This window comes from Pithys albifrons, chromosome 13 (assembly GCF_047495875.1).
Source record: "Pithys albifrons albifrons isolate INPA30051 chromosome 13, PitAlb_v1, whole genome shotgun sequence".
NCBI lineage: Eukaryota > Metazoa > Chordata > Aves > Passeriformes > Thamnophilidae > Pithys > Pithys albifrons.
The window spans coordinates 10,803,312-10,830,164 of record NC_092470.1 but is presented as its reverse complement, the minus strand read 5'-3'; the positions used below and the strand labels follow the sequence as shown (position 1 = coordinate 10,830,164).

Sequence of the window (26,853 nt, the reverse complement as noted above, 5' to 3'; positions counted from 1 at the left end):
ATATATTATTATAAACCAACTCAACCATGTACATAAAACATCAACATTTACCTTAAGAAGTTCCACAACAGTTTCAGCAAATCCAACAACATACATTGCAACTGCCACTGCATTTGCAAAGGCAAAGATAAGTCCTATAGATCCACCAAACTCTGGGCCTAGACTTCTTGAGATAAGATAGTATGCTCCACCTGCAGACAGAAATGATTGTTATTTTGGCACAATTAAATGCTCAGTTTTTGCTTTTCCCCCCCCACATAACAATTACTGTGGAATTCTGTGCTTTTAGCCTCACAAATATAATCAAGCTTTGCCCTATGTTAATAGAGGACACTGACAGAAAAGGAAAGTGCTTTGTGCTGGTTCTGCCTTCAGACTTTTCAGTATGCTTTTCTACTGCAGAAAGCTTTTTAGTGCATATTAGCATGCAAAACCAGACAGGTTCTAACTTACATGGCTATCCCAACGTTGGCATGAAAGACCATATTCTATGGTACATTGTTTAAGGTCCTGCATAGTGATGCAGTGAATCTTTAATATTTTTTGCATTAAGTTTATATACATTTTAATTTGCTGTTGATCCACTGAGAGAAATCACTCAAAATATATTTATTTCTTTGCTTATAACACAGTTATTTCAATTCCATTTATTTTTCTAATTCTCTGCAGATTTTCATATTTTTCATGAGATCATATTCACTTACCTCCTCTTACTACTCCATTAGTGCAAATGGCAGACATGGAGATACCTGTCAATGTTGTTACTACTACACTCAGAGCAATAACTATGATTCCAAGACCTGAAAGATCCGAAAAAGAAAGTATATGCAAGTGTATTCCAGTACCTGTTCTGCTTAAATGATGTAGTAAGAACCTGCCATTTTCCACAGAGGTTAGACCAGACCAGCTTATAACTTGAAGTTTCTGAAATGCACTAGAACTTTGTTTTATAAATACCTGACATGCACTTCCACAGTGAAATTATTTACTTGTCTTCCAAGGGGTGGCTGAAATGCAAGGAGTGTTATAAAGAAAGCATTAAACTGAAGCCATCCGCTGATCTGCATCAGCCTTGAAAGTGAGAGGGAGAGGTGTCTCATGCTCAGTTTGTTGAAGGATGTCCGACCTGTAATGCTCTGAACAGGAAAGACCAGCTGAAAGGTAACAGAACTCCATGGACAGCCAGCAGCCATCCCTCTCTGCAGGCAGGAGCATCTGAAATGTACTTCTCAGACTGAACTGAAATCTGTGGGTTATTAAAAGTGACGAGCCAAACACGCCTTGAATTGTGATGAGAGCTGGCTAGAATTGTTACCTTCCAGTTCCTTTAGAGTACCATTTGGTTTATCGTCCCTCTGGTTTGTCTCACACAGAAATAATACACAAATACCTTTTTGGGCTTGAAAGCATTAGTAACCCTAAGATTTTTACCTCCACGGACAAACCCATTAGTTGCTATTGCAGAAGTTGACAACCCAGTAATTGAGGTTACCATCGTGGCGAGGAGAATTATGATTACTCCAAGACCTGTCAGTAATAAGAAGATAAAATATTTTACTCATGTTCCATGTTTCCTACAAATCATTCTCTCTTTAAATTGAATTTTCAGGCCAGAATCAGAGCAATAAACTGAAAAGATGGTTTGTTGACCACTTGCAGCTTGCAGAACATTTTCATGGAGTCCATGACATGGTAGTAAATTATTCCCATCAGTCTTCAAGCAGTGATTCTTTCTGATAGGAGTACCCTAGCCAGAAATTCTTGTGATTTTCAAAGGCTGGAGGAAATGAACAAACAAGTGTCCCCTGACATGGATGCTTATATCTAACTTTAAGAGGCATCCTGGCTGTTTAAATGAAGAGATTGACACATTAACCAGAGCTCTTGTGAGAATGCTGCTGTCTTTCATCACATAATTAAATATTGAGTCAGAGGAAGATTCATAGTGCACCAGGACAAAGAATCAGTCAGACAGAGAGACAAGAGTCTAACACAAGACAAACATTTGAAAATGGAAATACTGCTTTTCAGATGACATTTACTTTAACAGGTGAGCTGTAATATATACTCTTAGAGAACTTAGAATATTTTTTTTAGCTGATAGCACAAAGTTGTGTAATTAAACATAAATAATCAAACATCTGAAGATCAGTAATAGATAATTAGTTGCAGGTGAACTGGGCTTTAGTTTGAGTTAAATTCTGAAATCTGAGAATGTTTCCAGGTTTTGGCTATATGGTCAGGTTTCTGTTAACTTTGAGAAAGTGTACTAGAAGCTGTATGAGTAGGATGTGCTTTGTACGATTTAGAATTGCAGAAGCATTGGTTTGAAGTGACTTCTGAAGGTCTGTAGCTCAGCCTTCCAGTCCTAGCAGAGCTGTTGCCAACACAGGATTAAATCAGTGTTGACTTTGTCTATCTGACTCTTGAAATCCTCCGTCGATAAAGATGCCACAGCCTCTTTGGCTTACATATTCCAGAGCTAGACTACCTGCACAGTAAAAAAGTTTTTCTCTGTGTACAAACTTGACCTCACAAGCTACAATTGCAGCCATTGCTCTTATGTTTTCTGGCACTACCAAGAGGAGTTTGGCTCTGTAGTTCCAGAACACTTTTTTGTTTCAAGTCAGGTGAAGAAATAACATGACATTTTTTTCTCTCAACTTTTTCACTTCTATTCCCATTTCTATCCATGAGAGGAGACGGAAAAAACAGGGGAAAAAAAAAGAAAAATAATTACGGTTTGATGCCAAACCTGGAATCAGTTTTTAGTTTTCTCTTGCTAACCCTTATGCAATAGCTGTCTTGTCTCCATAAGGTGTGTAGGTCTTCAGTGTGGAACTGGAGAATAGACATTGCCTGTGGCAATATTTATTGACCAGGTCTCATCCAAATTGAAACTTGGATCTGAGAACTAACGTTGAGATGGAAGGACTACGAACTTACTGATTTATCTGCTGTATTTCTATGTTCTGGCTTCCAGACCAGACTCCTGACTTCAGTTCATACTGGATGGTTATAGCCATCCAGTCCCTGAATGAATGTTCTTTACTGCTTAAATTATAGCCATGTTATCACATCCTTTAAGACACAGCAATTGTCATGTGTGAGACATAAATGATATATAACATAGTGTAGGATATTTAAAGTGATTTGAGCCTCTAAATCATGTTTATCCTGTTGGTTTCTGAACACTTAGTATAACTAGTCATGCACCTGTTTTGTATGCGGGTCTGTATAAAAAAAATCCAAATGGTCATTCCTGTTGGTCAGCTACCATTACACAGAAGGTTAAACCATGCAAATTTTGTGTCTGAGAAGTGGCTGAACATGACTTGTAATCAGCTTCTAACTCTTAAATTGAACAAGTTAGACACATTATGCTTAAAGTAGTTTTAAAATTATTTGGTAAGTGCATGTGCATTCTAAGGAGTATTTTTCAAGGATGTTTTATTGCATTTCAGAATTCATGTTGCTAATATGTGTATGATATATAGGGTTGATAATTTGATAGTAACATCTTCATGGGAAGGGTTTAATGTTAATTTTTAAAAAATATTTTAGGATTTAAGAAGAAAAGTGCATAAAATAAAGTGACTCAAGCAAAATATCATTGTCATATAAGGTAATATAACAGAATTAATATTCAGGGCTGAATTTTAAGTTAACATAAAGTTGGTGTTTGTCCCTTCCTTTGGCTAACCATTCCATGTACATGGAGCTCCCTAGATGTTAGGTGAAAATACCAGACTAGTTTTGGACCTGGAATCTTGTCAGAACCATCCTGTCCCTTTTTTCCCAGCTGATGATAAGCAGAGATCTTTGTTGAATGTTATTTTTTTACCCCCTGTAAGAGCTTTTGCCCAGGACAGTTTATTGGGATATGGAAATAATTGGGTTTGCTCTCTTTGGCCCTCTAATGATGGGGATATAAATGGTGCCCAGATGGTGGTTTAACTGACTCATTTAATTTCCATGTTAGCAGCAGTACCCAGTGAAATCCCTGAGCCTTGGTGATGATGAGCTTCCCATCACTGTTCTCCTTAAGCAGCTTGGCTAGGGACTTAAAGCTCATTGCTAATAAGACATTCAGAAAATGCAATGAGAAATTATTCAAATGGAATTGGGCGTCTCATTTTCAGAAGTAAAACTAACCTCCTTGCATAACACATGCAATTTTAAAAAGCAACAGCAGAGCAATAACTTGTAAGAAAGGAGAGGCTGCTTATCAATGAGTTAAAATGGCAAAATTAAAAGTGAAAGCAGAAAGGTTGTCAGTGCAAATTAATGTTAAAATCTGATTAAAGTTTAGATTGAAATCCAGGCATATGGCTCCTAAGTAAGTTGTTCCAAAATGAATTACTCTTGCCTATGGCTATTCTCACACCTCAAAACAAAGTAATACTTCTTGATGATCTCAATAAGTTACTAAACTGCCCTTAAAAACTAATTTTGCATGAAACCCCAGAGCAAAGTCTTGGCAATATTAAGATGCAGAATTTTCATGGCAAGGCATATAGTTATGAGTGCCCTGGGCTGTACGTGCTCATTTGCTATGCATCATAAAGTCAGCAAGCACCCTTTTGTCAGGCACAGTGCTGGAGCCACACATGGAGCTCTGCAGCACTCCTGAAGTTCTTCCGCTTCCTTCTGGATCTTTTATTGTTGGCTTTTTGTTTCTAGTTTTGTCTCTGTAAGTCTGTGGATGGATTTTTTTTCTTAATAAGCATTTCCTTTGTTACTCTTTTTTAAAAAGCTCAGTCTTGCTTGAGTGAAACTTTGATGAAGTTACTGTATTTCACTGGAAATGAGACTTCAACCGTGCAAAATTTTGGAAATGTTTCCATTTAGTGTTTCAGTTCACTTCCATTAACAAGGAAGTGAATGATACTTACATCGATCTGATTTCGAGCATTGAATTTTATCCAAGCACAGCAGGGTCGACACCCCTTAATTTACTTAATGTTTCCATTCTGTGAGCATCCAAACTGGAATACTTGCCATCATGCCTTTGGACGGCTGTTTTTTGTAACATATGAGTGCCAGTCAAAGATTAGGGCCCCAGCACTGCAGATTGCAGGATCATGGATCACAGAGTGACAGTGCCATCACAGGTCACGTTTCTGTGCTGCCCCAGTGCAGCAGCTCTAAAAAGGAAGTTGTACCACACAACTACTGAGAAATTACACCTCACTGAGCTGCTCTTGTAATGCTGGAGATTCTTGCAGTGTTGTGAGCACTTTCCTTTCTCACTGGTGTCATTGAACATACAGGATGGAGACCTTGGGGCCCAGTCTCCCAGGAACTGGCATTTGGAATTTGGCTTAATTAAATTGCACTGTGAAGAAGCAAATGATACAGCACATAATGAAGTACTTAGTTAATTTATATGAAAGCTGCAGCAGAGTTTTTACAGCTTAGTCTTTCATAGTACATGAGTATCTAGTACTGTTCTGTAGTTAAAAATAACAAAGTCCTGATGAGATAAGACCTCCTTCCAGTTCTGTGTTCATCCTTGCAGAAGTGTGAAGAAGTGTTGTTTTTAATATGTAGATGACAAGGTTTGAGTTTCACAGATAAGCAAAGTGTGAACTCTTAAAGGTTAACTGTACGCACATATTAGAAATTGGCCCGAGTCATAAAGTTTACATCTGTTACAGGATCTAAATACAAATTTCACTAAAGCTTAGAAATATTCAAATGTGATGATCATATGCATAGTTAACAGATCTGTGCCTCTAAGCAGTAATTTGGCTGTGAGTCTGGAAAATTCCAATAGTTTGGAGGATTAATGTCTTTTACCCTGGCAAGCATTTGAAAACATTATTTAGTTCAACATGCAAATGCACATCTCAGATTATATATTAATCATGATCATGTATAGTTTATCCTCTTTATTCCTTTCACTGTTGAAAGTGATATTAAAAAAGATACATACCAATTCCTGCTTGACCTACAATCCAGGAAAGTCGAATAAAGAGCATCACACCCCAAATATTAAGCATGCATCTTACCTAGGGTTTAAAGAAAAAATACTGCATGAGTGCAATGCTGAAAGTAGTGTTAACAACCAGAAGGGTGATAAGTGTACATTTCAGGCTTTTAAAAAGCACCCCAAGAAGTCCACCTCCCTCTCTTAATTCTTAAAAGACCTTAGTGTAACAGAACTGATTTAATTTTTTTTCTTTCTTTTTCAGAGGTGCAGGTAAGGCTCTCACCAGCACACCCTTCACCCATCCGAACTTGACAAATCCTGATTTGTTTTCCTCCTCCTTGCTGGCTGCTGTCTCATCTCCAGCGGCGCTCTCTCCATTAGCCACTCTCTCCACTGAGCCGGTGCTCACAGCAATGTTCTGGAGGGTCACACAGAAAACAAACAGTTTTGTGCCAAGAAGAGGACACCTGGCTGCATAAGAGAGACACAGGAGAAAAGAATTCCAAAGAAGATCAGGTTCTACTGTCTCTGGAGTAGAGAGCAATATTGGGCTTACAGCAGGTGGGCTTGCCAGCAGGGAGAGAAGATGGAAGAATCACTTAAGCAGAGTAAATACATTATTATCTTGTACTAAAGTATTTAAATTGTAAGCTATTCAACATATGTTATGTTCATGTGTTAGTAGAGCATCTGAGATAATGAGGAGCTCATGGTTGGCCTCTCTGAGCTGTTGCAACAACTTAAGAATGAGTGTAGAAGCAAGGATAATTGCCACTAGTGAAAAGAGACCAAGCTGAGTGATGCATGGTGAAGTTATGTCAGGAACTCCAGTGTTTTCTGTTGGATAAAGTACAAACACAACTGCAGCAGCAGATGGGTAACATATTCTTGAAAACAGTTAGAGAAATGCCAGTGAAATGTAGTAAATGAATAATCCTTTCAGTGGTTTTGCCACCTCTGGTGTAACTGTGTAGATAGGATTAGGAATTGCCACATTTGTGGTGCAACCAGAATAATAGCCCAGAATTTTAGATTGTTCATATCCACTTACAGATATAAATCTGTATTTTGTCTCTTCAGCTCTTGTACCCCAGAATCTTTGAGGCAATTTAGTACCATGAAATGTTTCTTGTGACTTGAATAGGAATTAGTCATGGTGTTGAGGTTTTTACTCATTGTCATTGCTGCTTTCTTTCTTTTAACTTTATTTTATTTTATTTTATTCATAGCTCTCACTGGTTCTGGGAGGAGTTGTCATTAGGTTAGCTCTTGCCAGATATTTTCTGAGTCCTCTGCAAAGGCCTTCAGGAAAAACCATGCACCTTGCCATAGTCTGGCAGAGAGTCAGGAGCAGGTTCCACTTCCGGAGAGGAATCGAGGTGCTTTTGGGGTTTGGAGGTTAATGAATATGTCCAGATTAACTAAGCAGGTCAAGGAGGAAAACCACCTGTGATTCTGTGAAACATGGGAGATTTTTCATTGTGCTTGACTTTAAGGCTGTTCCTGTATTTTGTCCATGAATTTAAATATAGCCAACACACAAACCCAAAACAGGCACAAAGACCAACTGAATATGCCTTTTGCACTAATGTCTGGGCTTGCCCCTCATGGAGGAGGCTCTAGCCATGATGATACAAGGCCTTTGACACAGTAAATCCAGGATTGTGCTCACAAATAAGTGACTGGATAATAATCTCAACATGGACTAAACTTGTTGCCTATAGCCCTGTTGGGTCCAAGTGAAATGGGAATACAAGATCTATTGAAAGCTGTGACTTTGAGCTCCTAAGTTACGTAGATACCTTTGACAATTTTTACCCTGAAATTATAATGGCTGTGTTTGCTCAAAAAACAATAAATTATTAAAGTGAGTTAAGGAAGATCAGCAGAATAATATGAGGGGGTTTTTGCTACAATGGTTAGAATTTCAAAGACAAAAAATTAAAAGGGTTTGGGTTTTGTACTTGAAACAAGTTGTTTCCTCTGTACTTTGAATTAATTTGTGCTCTCTGTGCCATTATCATAAATTATGGCCTTAAACCTTCCATAAATGCATTTTAAATTGGTGTGCTTTAGTGAATGATTGGTTATTTACCAACCAGCTGTACCTATGCTACTCATGCATTAAGGATGTGGAATAAAAGTGACAGAACATTTTGAAAAGCTACTAAATAAAAAGTTAACTGCTTTAAAAAAAAAAAAAAAGAACTAACCCAAACATTTTCCTTTCCTTGTTTCAGAATGGTTTAGTCTTCATCTCTCCTGGGGCTAAAGATGATGAGCTCATCAAGTCTCCATAACAAGTGTGGAGAATAGCCAAGAGTAAGAAAGGTTAGATTATTTCTTATGTAGGGTAAATATTAAGCCCAAGTAATTATCACCAGCCATCAGCTGTGAAGTATCACTTGAAGTATTTTTTAGGGATTTAATTGGCGATTTGTGGCTTAATGTGTGCAAAAAACTGGCACATCTTGCTAAAAAATGACACACATTTGGCTCCACAGTGTGTAAACCACATATTTGAAGTTCCTTTCAGCCTGTCTTACATTCTGACATTTGAAAAATTATACATTAAAAATATATTAAATATTAATATTTATCTTCTGATGTTAAACCCAGCATCAAAGCACAATGGGAATGCTTATGTGATGTTTAGCAATCTGAAGTCAAACATGTGCCACTTCTGATCAGAATCTGGAAATGGGCTTTGACAGAACAGTTGTCTTCAATAATTTGAGTTTCAAATTGGGGGTGAGGGGGGCAGGATTGTGTGGGGTGTGGTGTGGTAAGCCCAGATTTTAGTGTTAAATAGAGCATCTTCTTCAGAACTGCACCTTGAGCTATTGTGTAACCCTTGTACACGCTCAATGGGGCATCTCATCCCCTCCTGACTGGTGGCTGAGCTCCTGCTGCAGGCAGGGGCTGCTGGACAGGGCTCCCAGCCAGCTGCTCCTGCAGCCTTTGGCTCCTGATAGGAGTTCTGCCTTTCCATACCATCCTAATTCCCTTCCCTACTAATCTACTACTTGGTGACCTCGTGTTTGTTTATTCTTCAGAATAAGCTCTGCAGAACGAAGTGATTCGTCCAAGGTCACCAAGGAGACCCTGGGACAGCCAGGAACAGACTCCAGCCCTGCTAATGGTGCCTCGTTTGTTCCAGGGCTATGGTTTGTGGCTCCCAGGCCAGGGCCACAACTCACATAAGGGCACAGCAGGTTGCCAGTGTAACAAAAATCCCATTACCTCTGACATTCACCTTCCTGTTTTGAAAGGCATGAGATTGTCCTTCTGTAAGCTGCATGCTGGAAAAAGTCTGGAAACACCAAACTACATGATGCTCTTTTCTCTTCCCTAACAGCCCCAACCTGTGAAGCAATTCCCTCTTCATTTTATTCTGTGATATAATCTGCCTTCTTTTTAACCTTCTCCAAGTGAAAGCCTTAAAAAAAAACAACTAAACAAAGTTATCTAATTTTGTTTCAAATACACAAATCATTGAGAGATGCAACAGTAAAACTATGGAATTTTCTGACTATGATGAAAACTGAAAATCCCTCAGTGTGCTGTTAATACAATGTTCAGTACATGTTTGTTCAGCATTATGTTCAAAGCCTATTTATTGTTTTCAGAGCTATTTTACTCCTCTCTGACCATTACTAAAGTAAATTATTTCTGTAAGAGGAAGTTTTTTCTGGGCATGGAAATGTGTTTAGTCTCTTGAGTAGCAGTTTGTACCTCTGCAAATGAATAGGGATACCAAATTCATAATTTTCCCTTTTTATATCCACTTTGCATTGAGCTTTGGAAATGCTTCTCCTTTCCATGTAAGCCATTTTACACAGATCTGCGGAGACCTTAATTTAAGTAAGTCAGGCCAAAACTAAGAAGCTGCCATAATAAGATCCTAAATAATCAGGTCCTAATCTGCTAATGGCTATTTTTTTTCTTGATTTCATTACTTTGTATTAACCCTCCTCAGGACAGGTGAATCTCCAGAGAATGGAAGTCTGAACAAGATCTGGACCAGCATCCAAAAATCAGATTCTTGCCCAAATTATTCAGACCTCAGAAATATGTAAAACTGAGTGGAATGGGGATCAGAGCATGTTTTCTCTCAAGATTTCTCGTTTCACAATTGCCCAACAGAAAAAAGAATGAGGATTTTTGCTGCTTATTGACACTTTTAGCTTCAGTTTGACTATAGTAATGATCTCACCCTTTCCAGCCCTGCCCTGATAAGTGCACAATTAGAAACCTCAAAAAAGTTTTTTGATTCTGAAAGTAGCTGTATCCTGTGTCTCTGCTTTTTACAGAGAACTTGGTATTGTGGCTTAAGAGGGAAGAGTCTAATTTTACCAAAGTCAGTAGAATAACATATTCCATTGTTTCGTAGTAGTTTTTAAAACAGTTTTACTGTTTCAAAGTGCTTAATCTATTTGTTCTTGCCACAGAAGTTCTTATTACAGCTTTCCACGCCATTTGGTGGTTTTTTTCCACATAGGGAAATCAAGTCTTAGAATATCTAGATAGGAGAATAGACAGCAAAATTCACCTATCTGAGACAGTAACACAGAAGTTACTGAAAATCTGGTATTTGAGACTTAATATTGTCAACTTCTCAAATTCTTTCTAGTAGAAGTTTTCAATGTGCAACCCCCAGAGGATTATACCTGACAAATGTATATTCTCCTGACACAAACCCAGAGGGGTGTGAAAAAAGTGAGGATTATCATGATAAAGGACATGTTGTGGTATTTCATTATTCCCTTACTGTGGTGCATTTGTGGAAAAAAAATGGAGCAAACAGGAAGAGTCTACTAAAGAGAAGGGCTTTTTCTCCCCAAATCCATTGATCATTATCTATCAATAGGAAACTCCTACATTGGGGTAACCAAAAGTAGGTCCACTCTCCAGGACAGAGGAGAAACAGCTCTACAAAATCATCCGAAGGCAGGTTAGACAGTTGTATTCTGTTTGACAGTTCTTTCTGTAAGTTTGTTTTACATGGATATAGCCCCATCTGCTACATGAGCAATGTCTAAACAGCTCTTCTATTGATAGATTAGGAGGAATTTAGCCAAGTCATTGCTCCAAAAATGCTTTCTATGTAATCATTCAAGAGCCGCTTCAGATTCATTCCAAATTCATCGGTATAATGAGCATGAAGGCCTAAATTCATTCACAGAATCAGCACCTGGAAACTCTTGTGTGCTATCCCTCTTCTGAGCAAACACTCTCAACCTCAACACCCTTCTGGATTCTTTCTTGCAGCTTGAATGGTTTGTTACAGCAATAAACAGAGTGTGCTTTACGTTTCTCATTAATTGAGATTGCATTTGTTGCACGTAATCTTTTTTATAACACTTGTATTTCTTAATGAGTACAACAGAGGAATCTGTCAAAATTAGTTATGCATTGATGTTAAATTCAAGTTTAGAGTAAGTGTGAATTGTGTAGCCTGGTTAAATTATGAATTGACATTTATCATTTGCCATCCTAACTCTGACATGAAATAGAAGAGATTCAATGGATTCACACTTTCAGAGAAGATTAATCCATGTGTTTCTGTTAATCAAGTACATTATGATCACCTTTTAATAAAAATCTTTGCTTTGAGCAGGGTACAGAGTAGAAAACAGACTGCAGCTACCAAAGGAAATATGGTAATTACTTGTACTTTTTCTTTTGGGCAAGGTCCATGAATCTAAAGACTTTCTCATATTAATAAACAGAATTAACAATCTGCAAATAGAATAGAGAAAAATTATCTCTTTCCTTTTCACTTACCTTTGCCAGTTGTTCGTGAATTTCTAATAAACTTGGTCTGTTGATCTTATTCCCACTGACACTGCCAGTGTTTCTATAGTAATCAATTTTGGGAACTGGGTCCATTGTGTTGTGGCCAAAAGTTTGTAGATAATACATTTTAGTGTGAGTATCATAGGGATGTAAACTAGCTTCTGTTTTCTCTGCATTTTGAAGAAAATTGTCATATAATTCTCTTTTTCCTGGTCTGTAACTGATTCTCAGTCTGTTCTGTGTTTCATCAGTAAAAGATGTTTCTTCATAATGTGGTGGGTCAGAGCCCACATCCTCTTGGGTTGCTTCATTGTTGTCATGGTCTTCATTAATTATGTTAACTTGAAACCGATTTGCATTTGGATCAGAGAACACATTTGGTGCATTGTTCATTGACATCTTCAGGGATGCTGCAGACAGGCCACTGATCTGGTTATGCTTCTGTGGCTGCAGCCAGTTAGTTGCGGCTACAGCAAAGGGTTTAGTGCTGTTGCATATGAAATGTTTGCTCCTCAAGTACTTAAGTTCTGAGAATTTTCTCTTGAATCTCTAAGCAGTCTTCTGAATGTTCTCTGCTGGTTTTCCTGCTATAAAAGACATAAATAAAACATTTCTATTATCTTGCATGGTTAGCTACATTTTCCAATGTAAGCTCTCCCTGGCCTCACCAAATGTCCATGACACTGTCATCCCATGGCTTATGGAGTAAAAAACAGTTGAGTCAAATACTGAGTTTGTGGAGGTGTTTCCATCTGTGATGGATGCACTTGACCCCTTCACCAAGGCAGCAGTAGTTTGGTACAGACCTGAGCCCTAAATGGGCCAAGAACTCCTCTAGTTTCAGTCTGTTCTATGAAAACCCGCAGAGGAGCAGAGTGACACAGTGAGCACCCATGTACGTGGTCATGCAGTTAAGGCATGGAAAGCAGGGGCTGACTCCTCTGTACCTGCTGCTTACCCCGTCCCTTCCAGGGGAGTTGCTCCCTGTGTGGTGCAGGCATTAAGTCTGTCCAAGGTACAGTAGGAGTATTCAGGAGGAGTTCAGGACTGCTCAAAGGGACTAAACCAGAGCATACTTAGACATTGAAACTTGGCAAACAATTGTAAAAGCAGAAAGTTTTAGAAACAAAATATATCTTATAAAAGAATATATGAACTGAAAATCTGAGTAAACAAGCCCATTACAGGCATTTTTTGAAAGTTTCATGCTTTCACAAGAGGTTAGACTAGATGACCTCTTGAGATTTTTTTTTCAATTTAAATTTCTCAATGATTTTGTGAAATGCATTCGACCCCTTGGCACAGAAGATAAAATACTTCATCAATATTTATAGCTCAGCAATGTAAATTTTCTCTAAAATCACATATCAAAATTATAATTTGAAGAGGTGATAATCACAAGTCCTCCATCTTCAGTATGAGATACACCTAAAGCATATTTTCTCACTTCTTCCATCAGCTATAGATAATATTCTGCTGTCACCGCTCTGCTATGATACCACTTTGTAACACCTTCATATTTATGTTGGTTTTCCTGCTTAATATTTTGTAAGCCTCACAGCAAGTTACATTTATTTAGTTTATTTTACTTCTACTGGCTCTGGGTTATCAATATTGTTATTATTACACATCATAGTATTCTGCTTCCTCCAGACTTTTAAAGTTGCAAAGAAGCGTTTCATCTTCAGGCATCAAGGAGCAAAACCAAATCGTCTGTCATTAAGGTCAGTGAAACAAGGTCTTTTTCCATCTCCATGACTGAATGAAATCCTGATTCTTTGATGACAATTTGCTTTGATGACTTTTGCTACCAAATAAAATGATTCTGTCATTTCACTGTCTTATTTCCATAATATTACTGTTTTGCTAGGAAAAGTAAAGTCTCTTACCTTTCTGCTGTTCTTGAAAATAATACTTCTGTTTTCACAACATGTTTCCAGAGGTCTCTCAACTGTTATTTGCTATTAATTTTGTGTTTAGTATTATAGCATTATGCATAAATCATCAATTTTACCTTATTTGGGGTAATTTAACTTACCATTCAATCCTGTGTTTTTAGGGAAGGACAGTCTGCCTCTTTTATTCACGCATAAAGTGTGTCCCTCTATCTGTGAGGCATTACAGACTCTGCCTTATTGGCCAAATTTTTCTCCTGCTTAATATACTGAATAGACCATCCAATCCCTCTCTTTCAAAACATTTCTAGGTGGTGATTCAGAGAAGCATTCTAGCTTGTTAACTATTAACCAGCAAATGTGCCTATCCATTACAATTACTGAGTGCATGGCATTGCAAAATTTCTAAGGGGGCCTGAAAATACTTTTGTTATCTCCCTTTCCCTCCTAGCTATGCCAGATTCTGTGCACAGATCACGTTCTTTCTGTTTTTCAGCTCTGCAAATGTAGTCATGCAGATAACAAGAGTTCAGGACAGGATCCACTCAGTGCATTTTATGCAGAAGACGTTCAGGGAAGTCAGTGTTATCAGTCATTGGGGGTCCCCTTGTTTTGAACCATTTACTCCTGACTCCTTTTAAAGTTTTACTCTGTGTATTTAAGGAAAAGCTTTGAAAAATTATGTTTTCTGTATTCTTTCTGGGAAGGCTGACTTCCTTGTCTTTCTGGGATGCAGAGAAGGGCAGGCAGGGAATGATGATTTGTAATCATAAGGGAATTTAATAATTACTTCCAGCAATAGATTGGGTCAAGAACAAAAGTAATAAGACAATACTGGGGTTCTTTGGGTATGTTTGCTGTGTAGTTTAGAGATAACTGAACTATATTTAACCCAGATAACTTAAGTACCTTCAGCACTCTAACCTGACAGCACAAAGCTCAGCTGTGCTGATTAGATGTACATAAAAAGAATGGCACTGTCAGGTCTCTGCAGTGGATGATCCTATCCAGCAATAATAGATCACATGAATCATTGTACTGATATCTATCTTGGATTTTATGGCTAAATTAACTAGGATAAATGCAATATACTGAATCTCTGAGGTTCTGGCATTTTTTCTTATATACAATCTGAAGCAGTGGAAAAGCCCTTTTATTCACAATATTGTTTATGTTTTATAATTCAAATGGACCGGTGTAGATTGATGTTGGCTGTTCCCCTCTGATATTCTTCAGACAAGAGATTCATGTCCTTTCCTGCACAATCAAGTATTTCATGTTCCAAATGGCATCTGAGGTCTGCTGTTCCACTGTCTGCCTCTGCCTAGTATCTAGGGCAAAAGGAATAACATGTATTTTTCAGAATACATGAAAAAGAAAACAGCTGCTGTAACTGATCTCCTTGCCTTAGCTCCTTGTTGCAAACGGAGCTGTTTAGCAAAAGTGACACTGCCTAAAATTCTAATGCCAGCCTTCTTAAAAACTGAATTGAATTTCTGTCAAGTACTGTCACACTTGCTAAACAGCTGTGTACATGAGGGTGACCTTGAATATCCAGATTTGAGTCTCTGCTTTCAGTCAGCATTGAACTTCTGCTTTGATAGGATCTCCCATGACCAGTTCTTCAGTGACAGTGCAGATCATACGCTGCTCACAGTCCCAGCAGCAGAAAAAGCAGCTGTGGAGAGGGGCTGGAGAGCCATCTCTGGACCCCTGTCCCTCCTGGGGATTGGCTACAAATGAGTAGGCAGCATCATTGCCTCTGCTTTGGCCTTGCTGAGCTGGTGTAATGATTGCTGGGAGCTGTTAACCAGACAGTTTAAGTTCCAGTTTAAACTGGATCATCTTCTGTGACCAAGTAGTAAAAGATTGACATGCCTTGACAAATTCAGCCAGAGTTAGACTGGTTATTTAATGTTCACTTTTTCTCTCTCTCTTAAAATTTTTAGCAATGTGGGAGATGGTGGTGGACTGGGACTGTGGTGACATTGATTTGAAGTTCTGAGTGGGTAATATATTTTGTATTGCTGAATGTTTGTAGTATCAAAAACTTCCTAAATGATATTTGTTTCCCTTCCACTAATTTTATTTGAATTTCTGTTACTGTAGAGTGGGAGATCTATCAGAAAAACACTCATGTGAGTTACACACTCTTTTCAGAGCACCACATCCAGTTTTCACACAGAAGCCATGTATTTTCCTCATAAACCATCAGTAGTACAGCACCTGCTCTTCTTGCAAGGTGAGAGATAACTTACCAATTCATGTGATTTTTGGCTTTCCTGTTAGTTTCTTAATATTGGTAGTATATGGACTAGCCCTTGTTCCTCTCATCTCAGTAACATGGGCACACACCTCTTCCAGGCACCTCCTTTGAGCAACAACCATTTGATGTCCACCACTTTTGCATTCTCAGCGTACAAGCACAGGCTCTGAGTTTCAGAAGACTGTGTCAGATCAGGAGGGGGAGGGTGTTACCACTCACACATTCACCTGTCATGAGCCTGTCTTTTGTGTTCATCTTTTTCTCCAGCCTATCATGAGACACAGTAGAAATGAGATCCTTCTCTGAAGAAGCAGATACCATCTGACTCAAAACATTAGCCGTGATCACTTTCTATTGAATTATTGTAGTATTTGTTTTCTGTTAACTACTTCTTACCTACCATTCCACTGTTTGTCAAATAAAAGCAACATGAAGTGCCTTTCGAGTTTGCAACAAATATTTATTTAACAAAATGGATGCCACCAACATATCTTCAAAAGGCAGGTATGTATAACAAATGTAACAACAGTTGGTTTCCAAAATGAAATCAACATCTAATTTAAGGCAGGATATTCTGTGAGTTTTCATGCAAGAGCATATTCAAATGTTCCTTTATCCAGTCCCTCAACTTCATCTTCCCATGATGTAGAAGGCATACTGCTGTAGGGATCTAGCAAGATCTTGAAGCATCTGATAATTAGAAGTCCCAAGAAAACACACAAAATCCCCACAAAGGCAAAGCCAGTTTTTTGCTCTAAAGTCAGAGGGAAAGCAGACATTTCGTTGACACTCATGCTGGCTGAAGTGTTGCTGCAGTAATTACTGATCATCCTTGGGCATCACATCCTGGTGACTCTGTGGGGTTTTCACCTCTATTGCTTCTTTGCCTGCACAGAGAAGTCCAGTCAGTGTGGTTAGGTCTAAATGGGGTGCATATATCTGAGCTGCAGCATATGAACATTTGGAAATGAAAATCTGCTTGGATTTTAGAAGTGTCCTGTTGTTTTCTCATATTTAAATTAATATGAAAAAATAGCAACTTTTAGCCTCTACAGACCACTGGCCTCTGTGATGAGACAACAAACTCACAATTTTCTGGCTTTCTCTCTCCTCGAAACAGACATTTCAGCACATGGCTCTTGCAAATAGCAGTTGGTCAGACTGGGCACAAGTCTACAGATTCTGATTTGGCAATACTTGCCAACATCTCCACCTGGAGAAACCAGGTGTGTTTTTTGAAGTGGCTTTACATCTCTGTCCTTAAACTAGTTAAACTTGCATTGACCTCAAAGGTAAGTTCAGTCAAATAATGTGGATTTTGCCTAAATAAATAGATCCAACTTGTAAAATAAACCACTGTGTGTGCAATTTAAGTGAAGTCTTGGGCTTCGGTTTCAGAAAAAAATGGTTTGTGTATTTTGAGCTTGTAAGAAAGTGAGTATATTGTTAAATTACCCCTTCATCGTTTCTCTGTGCATGTCCACTCTTGTGTATGAGAAAAGATTGGTGGGAGAAGAGATAACACAATTCAATTCCCTTCCCCTAAATCTTGCTCTCATTTGTTTCTTCGTCTTGGTCTTCCCCTTAAATACAAACATATCCTGCCCTTTTTACAGGCACAGTAAACAGCAGGTCTGAACTGGCTCCTGCTGACCCTGATGTGTGTCCTATGGAGGCAGGAGGCTCCAGCAACTCCACCCCGCCGCTGCCACCAGGAGAGCTCTGCGTGTTTCCAGCCAGGTGAAACTTTTTTGTCTGTTTAAGGAGACCTTATGTATAGATTTTAATTGGGGGTGGAGATCGTTTTGCTTTATTTTAGGTTTTCCATCAGATATTACAATCACATCTTTCTTTCGTATCTATAGACCGCAGGAAACTGGAAGGACTGGGACATCAAAAGCGCCAAAGGACAAAAGCATTTGTACTCTAAGGTTAGAGCTTGAGGTTTTGTGGCTCTTGCTAACACCTATTTAACGAACGTGCCTCAGGGGAAAACTCTTTTGTTAACGATTCAACCGTCTTTTTCCCCAGAGAATTACCAGTATCCACTTATTTCTTGGCAGAGTAATTAGGCCACTCAGAGCTCTGTGCTGCCATGGCTACACTGCTTCAGGTGCCCGCACTGCTCAGCCAGGGTAAAGGGAGCTCCAGTATCTCTGTACTGCTGTCGTGGCTGAGAGTAGCCATACCCTGAGCCAGCCTACAATTAGGAACAACAGAAAAAATAAGATTTGGTATTCCTGAGCAGGCAGAAATGCACAAAACTTTTATGTTGTTTGGTGTCTCCTTTCTCACTTCAAAATTTGTGGGATTTTTGATTATTATCCAAAGAATAAAAATTTTAAAACAAAGATTAAAAGGGCAAGACACAAGTCTTTTTCTTTTTTGCAATAAACCCCAATGTAGTAGATATTAAATAATATGGTTTCCTATTACTGTCTTTACACATTTGCCAGAGCATAACGACCAATGTTCTGCTTATTCTGTAGAGCTGTGTATGACATCCTTCCTTGTTTTGAATTATATTCTGCTCTTTAGGTCATGATGTTTTAATTTCTGTTAAACTGGAGAAAAGATCCAGATGTATCCTATGGGAATTAGAAATAATGTCAATAACAAGCAATATTTATTTTCTGAAAATGTCATAGGTAAAGCCCACCTGCTGTATGGATTTTCATTGGGCATACTTCCAATTTTTCTATTAAGTTTGACCTTCTGCAGGAAAAAAAAATCACAGAAAGTTCAATATCACAAATTTATGTCACAAATCAGTTGATTTGAACAAGAGCCAGTCAAGGAAAAAAATTACTTTCCAGAAGTCATAGGACACTGGGTTATAAAAATTAAACTCAAGGCTTATACAGGAAAATTCTATGTAGGCATTAGGTGGATAAGCCAGTCCCAAAATATCCAGCTGCTCCCTTGAAAGACACAGAGGAAAATCTTAAGGATAGCCTGGCCATGGACAACCCTGTATTTGAGCTGTGTCCAGACAAATATGTTTGTGTTTGACATGACACTTTACTATAGAGAGGCATTTTCCAAGAATATGACATCTGGTCTTACTAATTTTGCAGGTTACGCACTGGAATTAATGAGATTTGTTTGTATATTATGTGCTCATCAGGAGAGACACTGTGGGACAGATCTCTGTGCAAAGCTGGACTGATGCTGAAGCACAGAGAAATGGGTATCTTAGTCTTATTCAACAAAAGTTTGGCTGAAACAGCTTCATGAGAAACACTGGCCATTTTGCTTGGGAGGGATTGGTTCTGGGAATGTCCAATGTGCAGCTTTCTCTTTTTCTCTTCCTTGTCCTGAATTTCAGAAATTGTAATTGAAGCCTTCATGTTCACAGGGTATTTTGCTCTAATTATCTATCCCCAAAACTGTGGTACCAAGATTGCCCTTGAGTGCCTTTTTATTGTTTTCACACTGTAGTGCTGCACGCAGGTTAGATGTCCCCTCCCAGTTAGTCAGACACCCTGCCATTTGCTGCAGTGTATGTGTCAAGTCTTGAGTCAGAAGACTGTGAATGCTAACTGCTATGGCCTAGATCCAAAAATCCTCAAAGATAGCCTTTAGGAAAGCGTGATGGGGACAGGCATTTTATCAGTTAGAATCTGCAGAGCCATTTTGTGGGAGCTGGCCCCAGAATGAGCTTGACTTTTTTTTTTTACAGGTCAAGACTCTACCCCTCCTTTGATTTGTTGCCTTATAAAAACACTGGCAAAAAGAAAGGCTCCTTAATATCCTGCTGTGAAATAAAAGGCCATTGGAAGCCCTCTGAGGCCAGAACAAACAGTGAGTCCTAATGAAAATAGGAATGAGGAAAACATGTAGACCCTGGCATGTAGACCACTGAGCTAAGAACAGAGGTACGAGCTGGGGCTACTAAGGGTGTGTGAAGGGCACTCTATGGATACTAAGTATTGTGAGGCAGCTGGAAGAAATATGTTGAAATTCTTACTCTAGGAGCATCACCAGCCCAACTCTGCCAATGTTTGGTGTTGACTGAAGATCCCAGCTCCAGCTCTTGGTGGTTTGGAGTGATGGAGTGCCACTTTTTTTCAGACCTAGCCTTTACTCTTATGTTTACAGAGAGTCTGAGAAGATTAAGAAAACAGCCAGAATAATCTTCCTTGTATTTTGGGTTTCAGTTCTCTCAAATAACCCCCATAGAATTTGTTTTCTTATGGCTCAATATTGGAAATTACTATCTTTACCTTGGTCTCAAGCTGAGACCACTCATCCTCTTGGCATGACTAAGCCTTATGTGCCTGAAAAAACACCTCATAAATGATAGTGTGTAACAAAATGGACCAAATCGGTGGCCATCTGTTCACCTCTTAGATGTCTGCAGCCCAGCTGTTGGTTCATGGATGTGGTCATTCTGAAAGTACTTCTAATATCCTCAGTCCCGAGCTTGTGTTTGAGTAAGAACAGACTTAACTTGAAAAGGTGTTGGTGGGGCATTCTATGGGAATTTTGGAAGCACCTCAGTTGCACTTAACTATCTCTTCAAGGAAACTGAATTGCACTCCAGAAATGCTATTACAGAAACTGGGTAGGATGAAAAGATTAACAATGAAGTCCTAACGAAATAGAAATTTGCATGAATATGGACTTTTCCAGTGGGTGGGAGCCACCTGAGTTAACACCACATGGCCAGAAATGCTGCAAAAGCAGTGCTGTGACCACACAGCCAACCTGTCATGCTCACGTGCACACTGCATGCCTGTATTCTCTAAACTGCAGGGCAGAAGACTGTCTCTTCAGGGTTCTAAGACAACATACAGGGAAGTGAAAGTAGGGAGGTCAGGGCATGGATGCCCAGCAATGAAGGCTTATGTTCTGCAAGGAGAGCCAAGCCCCACACAAGCAGTGCTTTTGCAGCATGGTAATGGTAATTCAGGGTGCAAGCAACACTTTTCCACATCAACAACATTCCCCTGCAAAGAAGCAGCAGCCGAGCAGTGACACTTCCATTCTTGCAACTAAGAGTGAATTGCAGAAATGAGATTTTATCCTAAGCAAATACACGAGCCTGGAGTCTCCATCGGACAACAGCTCCTGTGTTGTGAATTCACATATGTAGTCTAGATTTGTATAATACAGCGATGCAGGAAAACAAAACATTGATTAGCATCACATTTAACTTGTGAACGTAGAAAAGTGTTGCCTGCTTCCCTGGGGATGGAGGCTGCGAGACACCGAGCACCTGCAAAGCAATTGTTGCTGTAGGATTGCGCGCACAGCCTTCGCTTTCCCCGGCCCCGCTACCCCAGATTTGGGCGCTGCCCCCGCCCCTGCTCCCGCCGCCGCCCCGGTCCCCGCCGCACCCGCCGGGCCGCCGCAAGGTCACAGCCCCGCCGCCCGCCCGCGGTACCCACCCGTGTGCTCCGCGCCCGCGCTGCCCATGGTGGCGGAGCACGGAGCTGCCGCGGCTCCGGGCTCGCCTCGCCGGCTGTCGAAAACCCAGGTTGGCGTCCCGACGGCTCCGGGCACGGGGGGGTCCCGGGCGGCGGGGGCAGCTCGCCCGGGCTCCCCTCGCCGCCCGGCGATGCGACCCCGCCGGGAGATGCTCAAACCGCCCTAATTAAAAAATTAAACACGGCCGCTGCTGCCACCGGCTCCTCCTCCACCTTCCCGCCCGCCCCTTTCCATCGCAATTCAGCCGCGCTCCGCTCCGACCCCCCTTTGCACGGATTAAACCGGGGAGCGTGGAAACTTCCTGCAAAACACTACGTGCAGTGCATCGGTAAGGGCCGGGCCGGGGCCGCTGCGGATCGGAGCGGGAGCAGCGCTCCCTCCTCCTGCGCTCCGCTCCCGCCGCCCAGCCCCGTGCCGGGGCCTCGAAGGCTGAGTGGTCCCTGCAGCGATGGGGGACTGGGCTGCGGCACCTCCCGGGCCGTGAGCCCCCGCACTGGGCGAGCAGCGCAGCCCCGGCACTGGGCGAGCAGCAGGACCTGTGGAGCCGCGCTGGTTTTGCTGCCGTGGAACTGCGGGCAGCGTTTGATACACCGTGCTGAGCGCTGCAGGGGGAGCTGAAAGCCCCTTGGGCTGCGCCCGCAGTGTGGCCTTGGGTCCTCGGAGTAGCTCCAACAGTAATAACGATTAAAGCCTGGATCTTGCTTTATATGCTTTCATTAGCTGCGTTTAGCTGATAATGGTTGTATATTAGAGAGGCTTCCATTTGCCACAGCAGCAGGTGTTTAAGGTTGGATTACGAAAGAAGACTCATCTTCCTGAAGCTGGATCTGTATATATTGCATTAATAAATACCAAATCTGTTTTAAACAATAGTTATTCCATATGTGTACACCACTCTGGTGAATACACCCCTGCAAGGATGCACGTGGGTCAGTGGAACAGGACCGGATCACATTGCCATGCATCACGAGACTTTTGAGACAACTGTAGACTTGCTAGTAGAATTTGTTCTGCAGAAAATAATTTTAAAACTCCACATGTTTCTTGCTACAGGCAATAACCTTAGGATAGGTTTAACCCTCTTCCTGATACGATCTGGGAATAAAGGCTTTTGTGTTGCCTGCCTTTTTTTTACTGCCTGATTCCTCTGCTGTGTCTGCAGTGGACTTGTAAGCACTGGGTAGAGTTGAAATACAGCTTTCTCCTGCTAGTAGAACTAATGGTTAAGCTATGGGTAACTGTGCTTGCAAATGGTTATTAATTTGATCTTCTAATGTTGCAGCATCAGTCATGTGGTAAACAGTGTCTGTTGCTGAAACTGTAAGTCAAGATGATTTTTAAGTGCCTCTCAAAGATCCATGAAGATTTTATAAATAGATAGTTTTAAATAGTATAAGATTATGCTTTCAGAATATGTATAGCAGCCTCTACTGCTCCTAGGGAGCTCTCGTTTTCTTTTTTAGTCCTGTCCCTGATCTACTTGAGAGCCCCATGAAGGTCTCTCACTAGATGGAAACAGCTGTGGTTTGGGATTTTGGGAGTAGCAAACACAAGGTCTCAGAATTTCATTGTATCCCCTCAACCTAGCACAACTACTGAAGGATGGTGACATAAATCCAGGCTTTTCCAATAATTGTTGAGCATTGCTATACTTGGAGAACCTTATTGGAAGTAGGTCTTGGGAGTAGCCAGGATGACTATATCGGCTCTGTCTGGGAGTGAGGGACAATAGTAATAGTAGAAACACATTGATTCTGAGTGGGTGCATCTTCCCTTTTCTGTCAGAAGTTGGGCATGGACACTGGGCCTTTCACTACCATTTTTCCAGGAAAAAGTTCATTTGTGAGATCTTACTCGGTGTAGATATGATATTATCCTTTTGTCTTGTTATTCTTGTAGGATTAAATATTAACATGGAAATGTTTTAACACTGAAATAATTGCCTCTCTTGTACTGTGGCACGGCAGAGGTTGCTGAAATCATGTGATTATTTCTAGGAATCTGACACACATTCTTTTTTACAAACTTCAGATTTTATGATTGGAGATCTACTTTTCATGGAAATGAAACTGAAAAAAGAAACTGGCAGCCAACAACAGGGAATGAGTCTCCTTCTTCAGCTACCAGTTGTCAGCAGAAAAGTAGCACTGTTATGTTTTAAAATGAAGAAGTAATGGAATAACTTAATCTCTTCCTGTGTTTCCTTATTTTTTCACTTGAAAGTCACTAGTTTTGGTCTTGCACAGGAAGAGTGATTTTTTTTGGTAAGGAAAATGGGATAGCAGTGTATGTGAACCATCCTGGGTACATGGACAAAGCGATCATTCACTACTCTTTACTTGCCACTTCTTTATCCAGATGCATCTTCTTTGTGTTCAATAGAACAATAACTATAACTTCCATCTGACTTCAATCATATTTGCTGTTAATTTCATCCTTGTTTAGGGAGTATTGTATTTCCTCAAAGGAGAGCCCTTGATCAGACATAGAGATTTTGTAATCACGTGTTAATTTATTACTTGACCTTGCAAATTCAACTGACCTAATTTAAGGTTGGACAAGACACTTAAAGTCAAGTGAGTGCCAATGAGTGAGAATCAATAGGAACTTTTAGAACTATTCGCTGGTTAATACTTTTGATGTTTCAGCATCACTTGAGTGGTGTAGGTGTCAAGCAAATATAACTGTTTTGAGGGATAACTAACATTGTAACTTGCTTTTGGGTTTATCTTTGAACAGCTATTTGAGTGTTCCTTCCCAAGCAAATCTCCCTTCAGTTGCTAGAAATTTTAAATGGGCTGGAGTGGGCAGTCAGTGAAGAATACAGCACACAGAAGAAAAAGATCAAGTTGAAACTTCCCTCCTAAGCAAATTTAAGCTACTTTATGTGAATATGCATAATCAGGAAGCAATAGTATGTAGGGGAGATAAAAGCAGTAATAGAGAGGCACAGGGAAAATGTGTGGGGACTATGTATTAATTTATGTATTGATCACAGTAGCAAGTGGGAATTATTTTATGTAATTCAGGGTATTTAACATTTGTCCTACCGTGTTTTTTTTCTGTAGTCTTAAAAGATCCGAATCTCTTGGTGCGTGTCTAAAGGCCATGCTTTTACTGGGTTCTCACTTCACCAGTGACATGGAGTGTACAGTCCTATGAATCTGTGGGGTGTTCCTTTGAAGACTTCCAGGAATGGGCCAGAGAAACAAGTCCTACAGAGCAGTCTCCCCATGTTTGAGTAGGCCCACTCTTCAACTAGGAAGAGTACAGGGATTCAGAAACTGAAGAAGGTTGAAAATCATCACTTTTAAGTCCAATCCGTGTTAGTGTGGGGAAGGGTGGAAGAGGCAATGCATACAGTGAAAATCAACAGTGCCACCTTGTGTGGGTGGGACAGGAGAGTTCAGCCCTGAGGAGGGCAAATGGCCCTGGGTGTGTCACCAGCTCCTCCACTCCGGGATTGGGCCAGCTAGGGAGAGGGCAGAGGGAGGGATAGGTTCTCTTTAGACCTACAGGAGGCAGGTGTTCACTGAGTTTATGTGTATGCTGGGCTGTGGTGGGTTGACATTGGCAGTGCCCTCCAAGTCACTACCACTTGCCTCCTCAGCAGGGTGGGAGGAGAGAAAATAAGATGGAAAAAACCTCATGAGGCAAGATAAAGGCAGTTGAATAAAGCAAAGGCTGCATGTAGAAGCAAAGGAAAACAGGATTTATTCTCTACTTTCCATCAGCAGATGTCCTGCCACTTCCAAGGAAGCAGGGCTACAGTACACATGGCAGTTGCTCTGGTAAACAAAGGTCATAATGAATGCCCCCCCTTCCAACTCCTTTTTCTTAACTTTATTGCTGAGCAGATGTCATACAATATGGAATATCCCTTTGTTTAGTTTGGGTCAGCTGTCCTGGCTATGTCCCCTCTTGAAATCTTGCCCACACGCAGTCTGCTGGTGAGGGAGGAACGTTGGAGATGAAGCCAGGATGCTGTCCCAGCATACACTGATGTGTTACTAACACCTTTCCAACTACCAATACAGAGCAGAGCAGCATGAGGACTGCTGGGGGGAAAACTGGCTTTATCTCAGGCAGACCCATGGGCCCAAAAGTTATACAAACTTGAGGACGTAGCAACTGAAATAGCCAGTAGGTTATTTGGAACAAGTAGGCACACTGTGAGTAAGAAAGTCAATAATTCTTCCTGTTACTGACATCCATGGGCCCACTGGCATAGGAATGTGTCAGCTGCTTTATGCTGTAATATTGCATTAGGGAGTATAGGATTCCAACACTTGAGGTGCTCTGTGCAAAGCACAATCCAACAGAGGTCTGGTATGAGGGTTTAGTAACCTGAACATGGGAATTACTGCCCTTCATCCTGTAGAAGTGAGAGCTGTAAAATGTAATGCCAGCAATATCAAGTAAACATTAGCTATTTCAGTCATGGTTATTATCGCAAATACCAAGATATTTATCTAATTATGGTTAATGTGTGAACAGAATTGCATGTCTTATCAGACCTCTGGACATGCCTTTCTAACTATATCTGGGATGTAGCTTATTGGGGTATTTCACAGTATCTTTGAGCTTTCTCAAAAATCTCAGGTGTTGGTAACACCTCTGTGACAGTCATGAGTACAGAGAGTCCCAGCAGCTCATGATGATTTTACTTCCAAATCCCACAGTAATCCAGGTTAGTGGGTCAGCAACCAAAAGCCACCAACCTAAATTCATTGCAGAGGACTGAATGGCTTTCCTTATATAGTAGATATTTATATGCTTTTTGGTTCCCTGTTTAGAAATGCTTTTGTACTGATTGTTAGTGAAATGATTAAACATTGTCCAAATGATAAATGTTTTTTCTTCTTCTAAAAATATTGCTTAAAACCTATTGTTTTCCCCAACAGATAAACTGGAATTGAAGAAGCCAAAGGAAGTTGAGAGGAATATATTGCAGATTCTACCTCATAAGTAGCTGAACATCTTTCAGGATGAGAGCTAGGGAATGCAAAATGTTTAGTACTCTGTGTGTGGCACGGACCTATGTGATCTGAAAATTTTATAATAGAATTACAACTATTCATATTTAATTGTATTTTATATTTAAGAATAGATCAAATAGCCATCTAAAAGCTTCCAGTGCTCTAACTAAAATTGAACTTGCAACTTAATCAGCCCACTGGGCTGTGGAGGGGCAAGAACAGATCTCTTCACTCTTGTGACCAGTGACAGAACCTGAGGCAATGGGCTGAGCCCGAGGAGTTTGAGGTTGGATATCAGGAAAAGGTTCTTCTCCCAGAGGTTGGGCACTGAGCAGGCTCCCCAGGGCAGTGGGCACAGCACCAAGCCTGAAGGAGTTCAAAAAGTGCTTGGACAATGCTCTCAGGCACACAGTATAATTCTTGGAGTGTCCTGCACAGGAGCAGGAGTTGGACTCAATAATTCTGATGTCCCTTCCTACTCGGCATATTCGGTCATTTTGTATTTGCTCTGAGCTGTCTCAACACATGTAAAGGGGTCATTCAGGT

The 26,853-nt window shown here is 40.4% G+C and overlaps 2 protein-coding genes and 1 long non-coding RNA gene across 5 annotated transcripts in view; 1 reads left to right on the top strand and 2 right to left on the bottom strand.

The window, feature by feature from the left end:
* The window catches only part of SLC12A1 (solute carrier family 12 member 1), a 47,223-nt gene extending 33,344 nt beyond the window's left edge, over positions 1–13,879 (bottom strand). The window contains exons 1-6 of one of the 3 annotated variants that reach the window (XM_071568895.1): positions 13,773–13,879; positions 11,723–12,321; positions 6,219–6,353; positions 5,939–6,014; positions 1,432–1,527; positions 52–191 (exon numbers count right to left, since the gene is read on the bottom strand). In XM_071568895.1, coding sequence (XP_071424996.1) covers positions 52–191; positions 1,432–1,527; positions 5,939–6,014; positions 6,219–6,353; positions 11,723–12,133 — 858 coding nt within the window. In that variant the 5' untranslated portion in view covers positions 12,134–12,321; positions 13,773–13,879. Of the gene's footprint in view, positions 1–51; positions 192–704; positions 801–1,431; positions 1,528–5,938; positions 6,015–6,218; positions 6,354–11,722; positions 12,322–13,623 lie in introns of all 3 variants that reach the window. The other 2 variants (XM_071568896.1, XM_071568894.1) reach the window with 2 other exon arrangements.
* LOC139678225 (uncharacterized) lies at positions 6,233–19,608 on the top strand. Its single transcript, XR_011698989.1, has 10 exons — positions 6,233–6,543; positions 8,176–8,266; positions 11,556–11,598; positions 13,388–13,458; positions 14,126–15,871; positions 16,163–16,399; positions 17,016–17,121; positions 17,512–17,635; positions 17,761–17,826; positions 19,578–19,608. It is a non-coding gene; the product is annotated as an uncharacterized lncRNA (long non-coding RNA).
* CTXN2 (cortexin 2) lies at positions 16,341–21,789 on the bottom strand. The gene is made up of 2 exons (XM_071568905.1): positions 21,289–21,789; positions 16,341–16,782 (listed from the first exon to the last, which is right to left on the bottom strand). Exon 2 carries the CDS (start codon positions 16,723–16,725, stop codon positions 16,480–16,482), a length of 246 nt encoding a protein of 81 aa, XP_071425006.1. The 5' UTR covers positions 16,726–16,782; positions 21,289–21,789; the 3' UTR covers positions 16,341–16,479.
* Between the last annotated feature and the right edge of the window lie 5,064 nt (positions 21,790–26,853).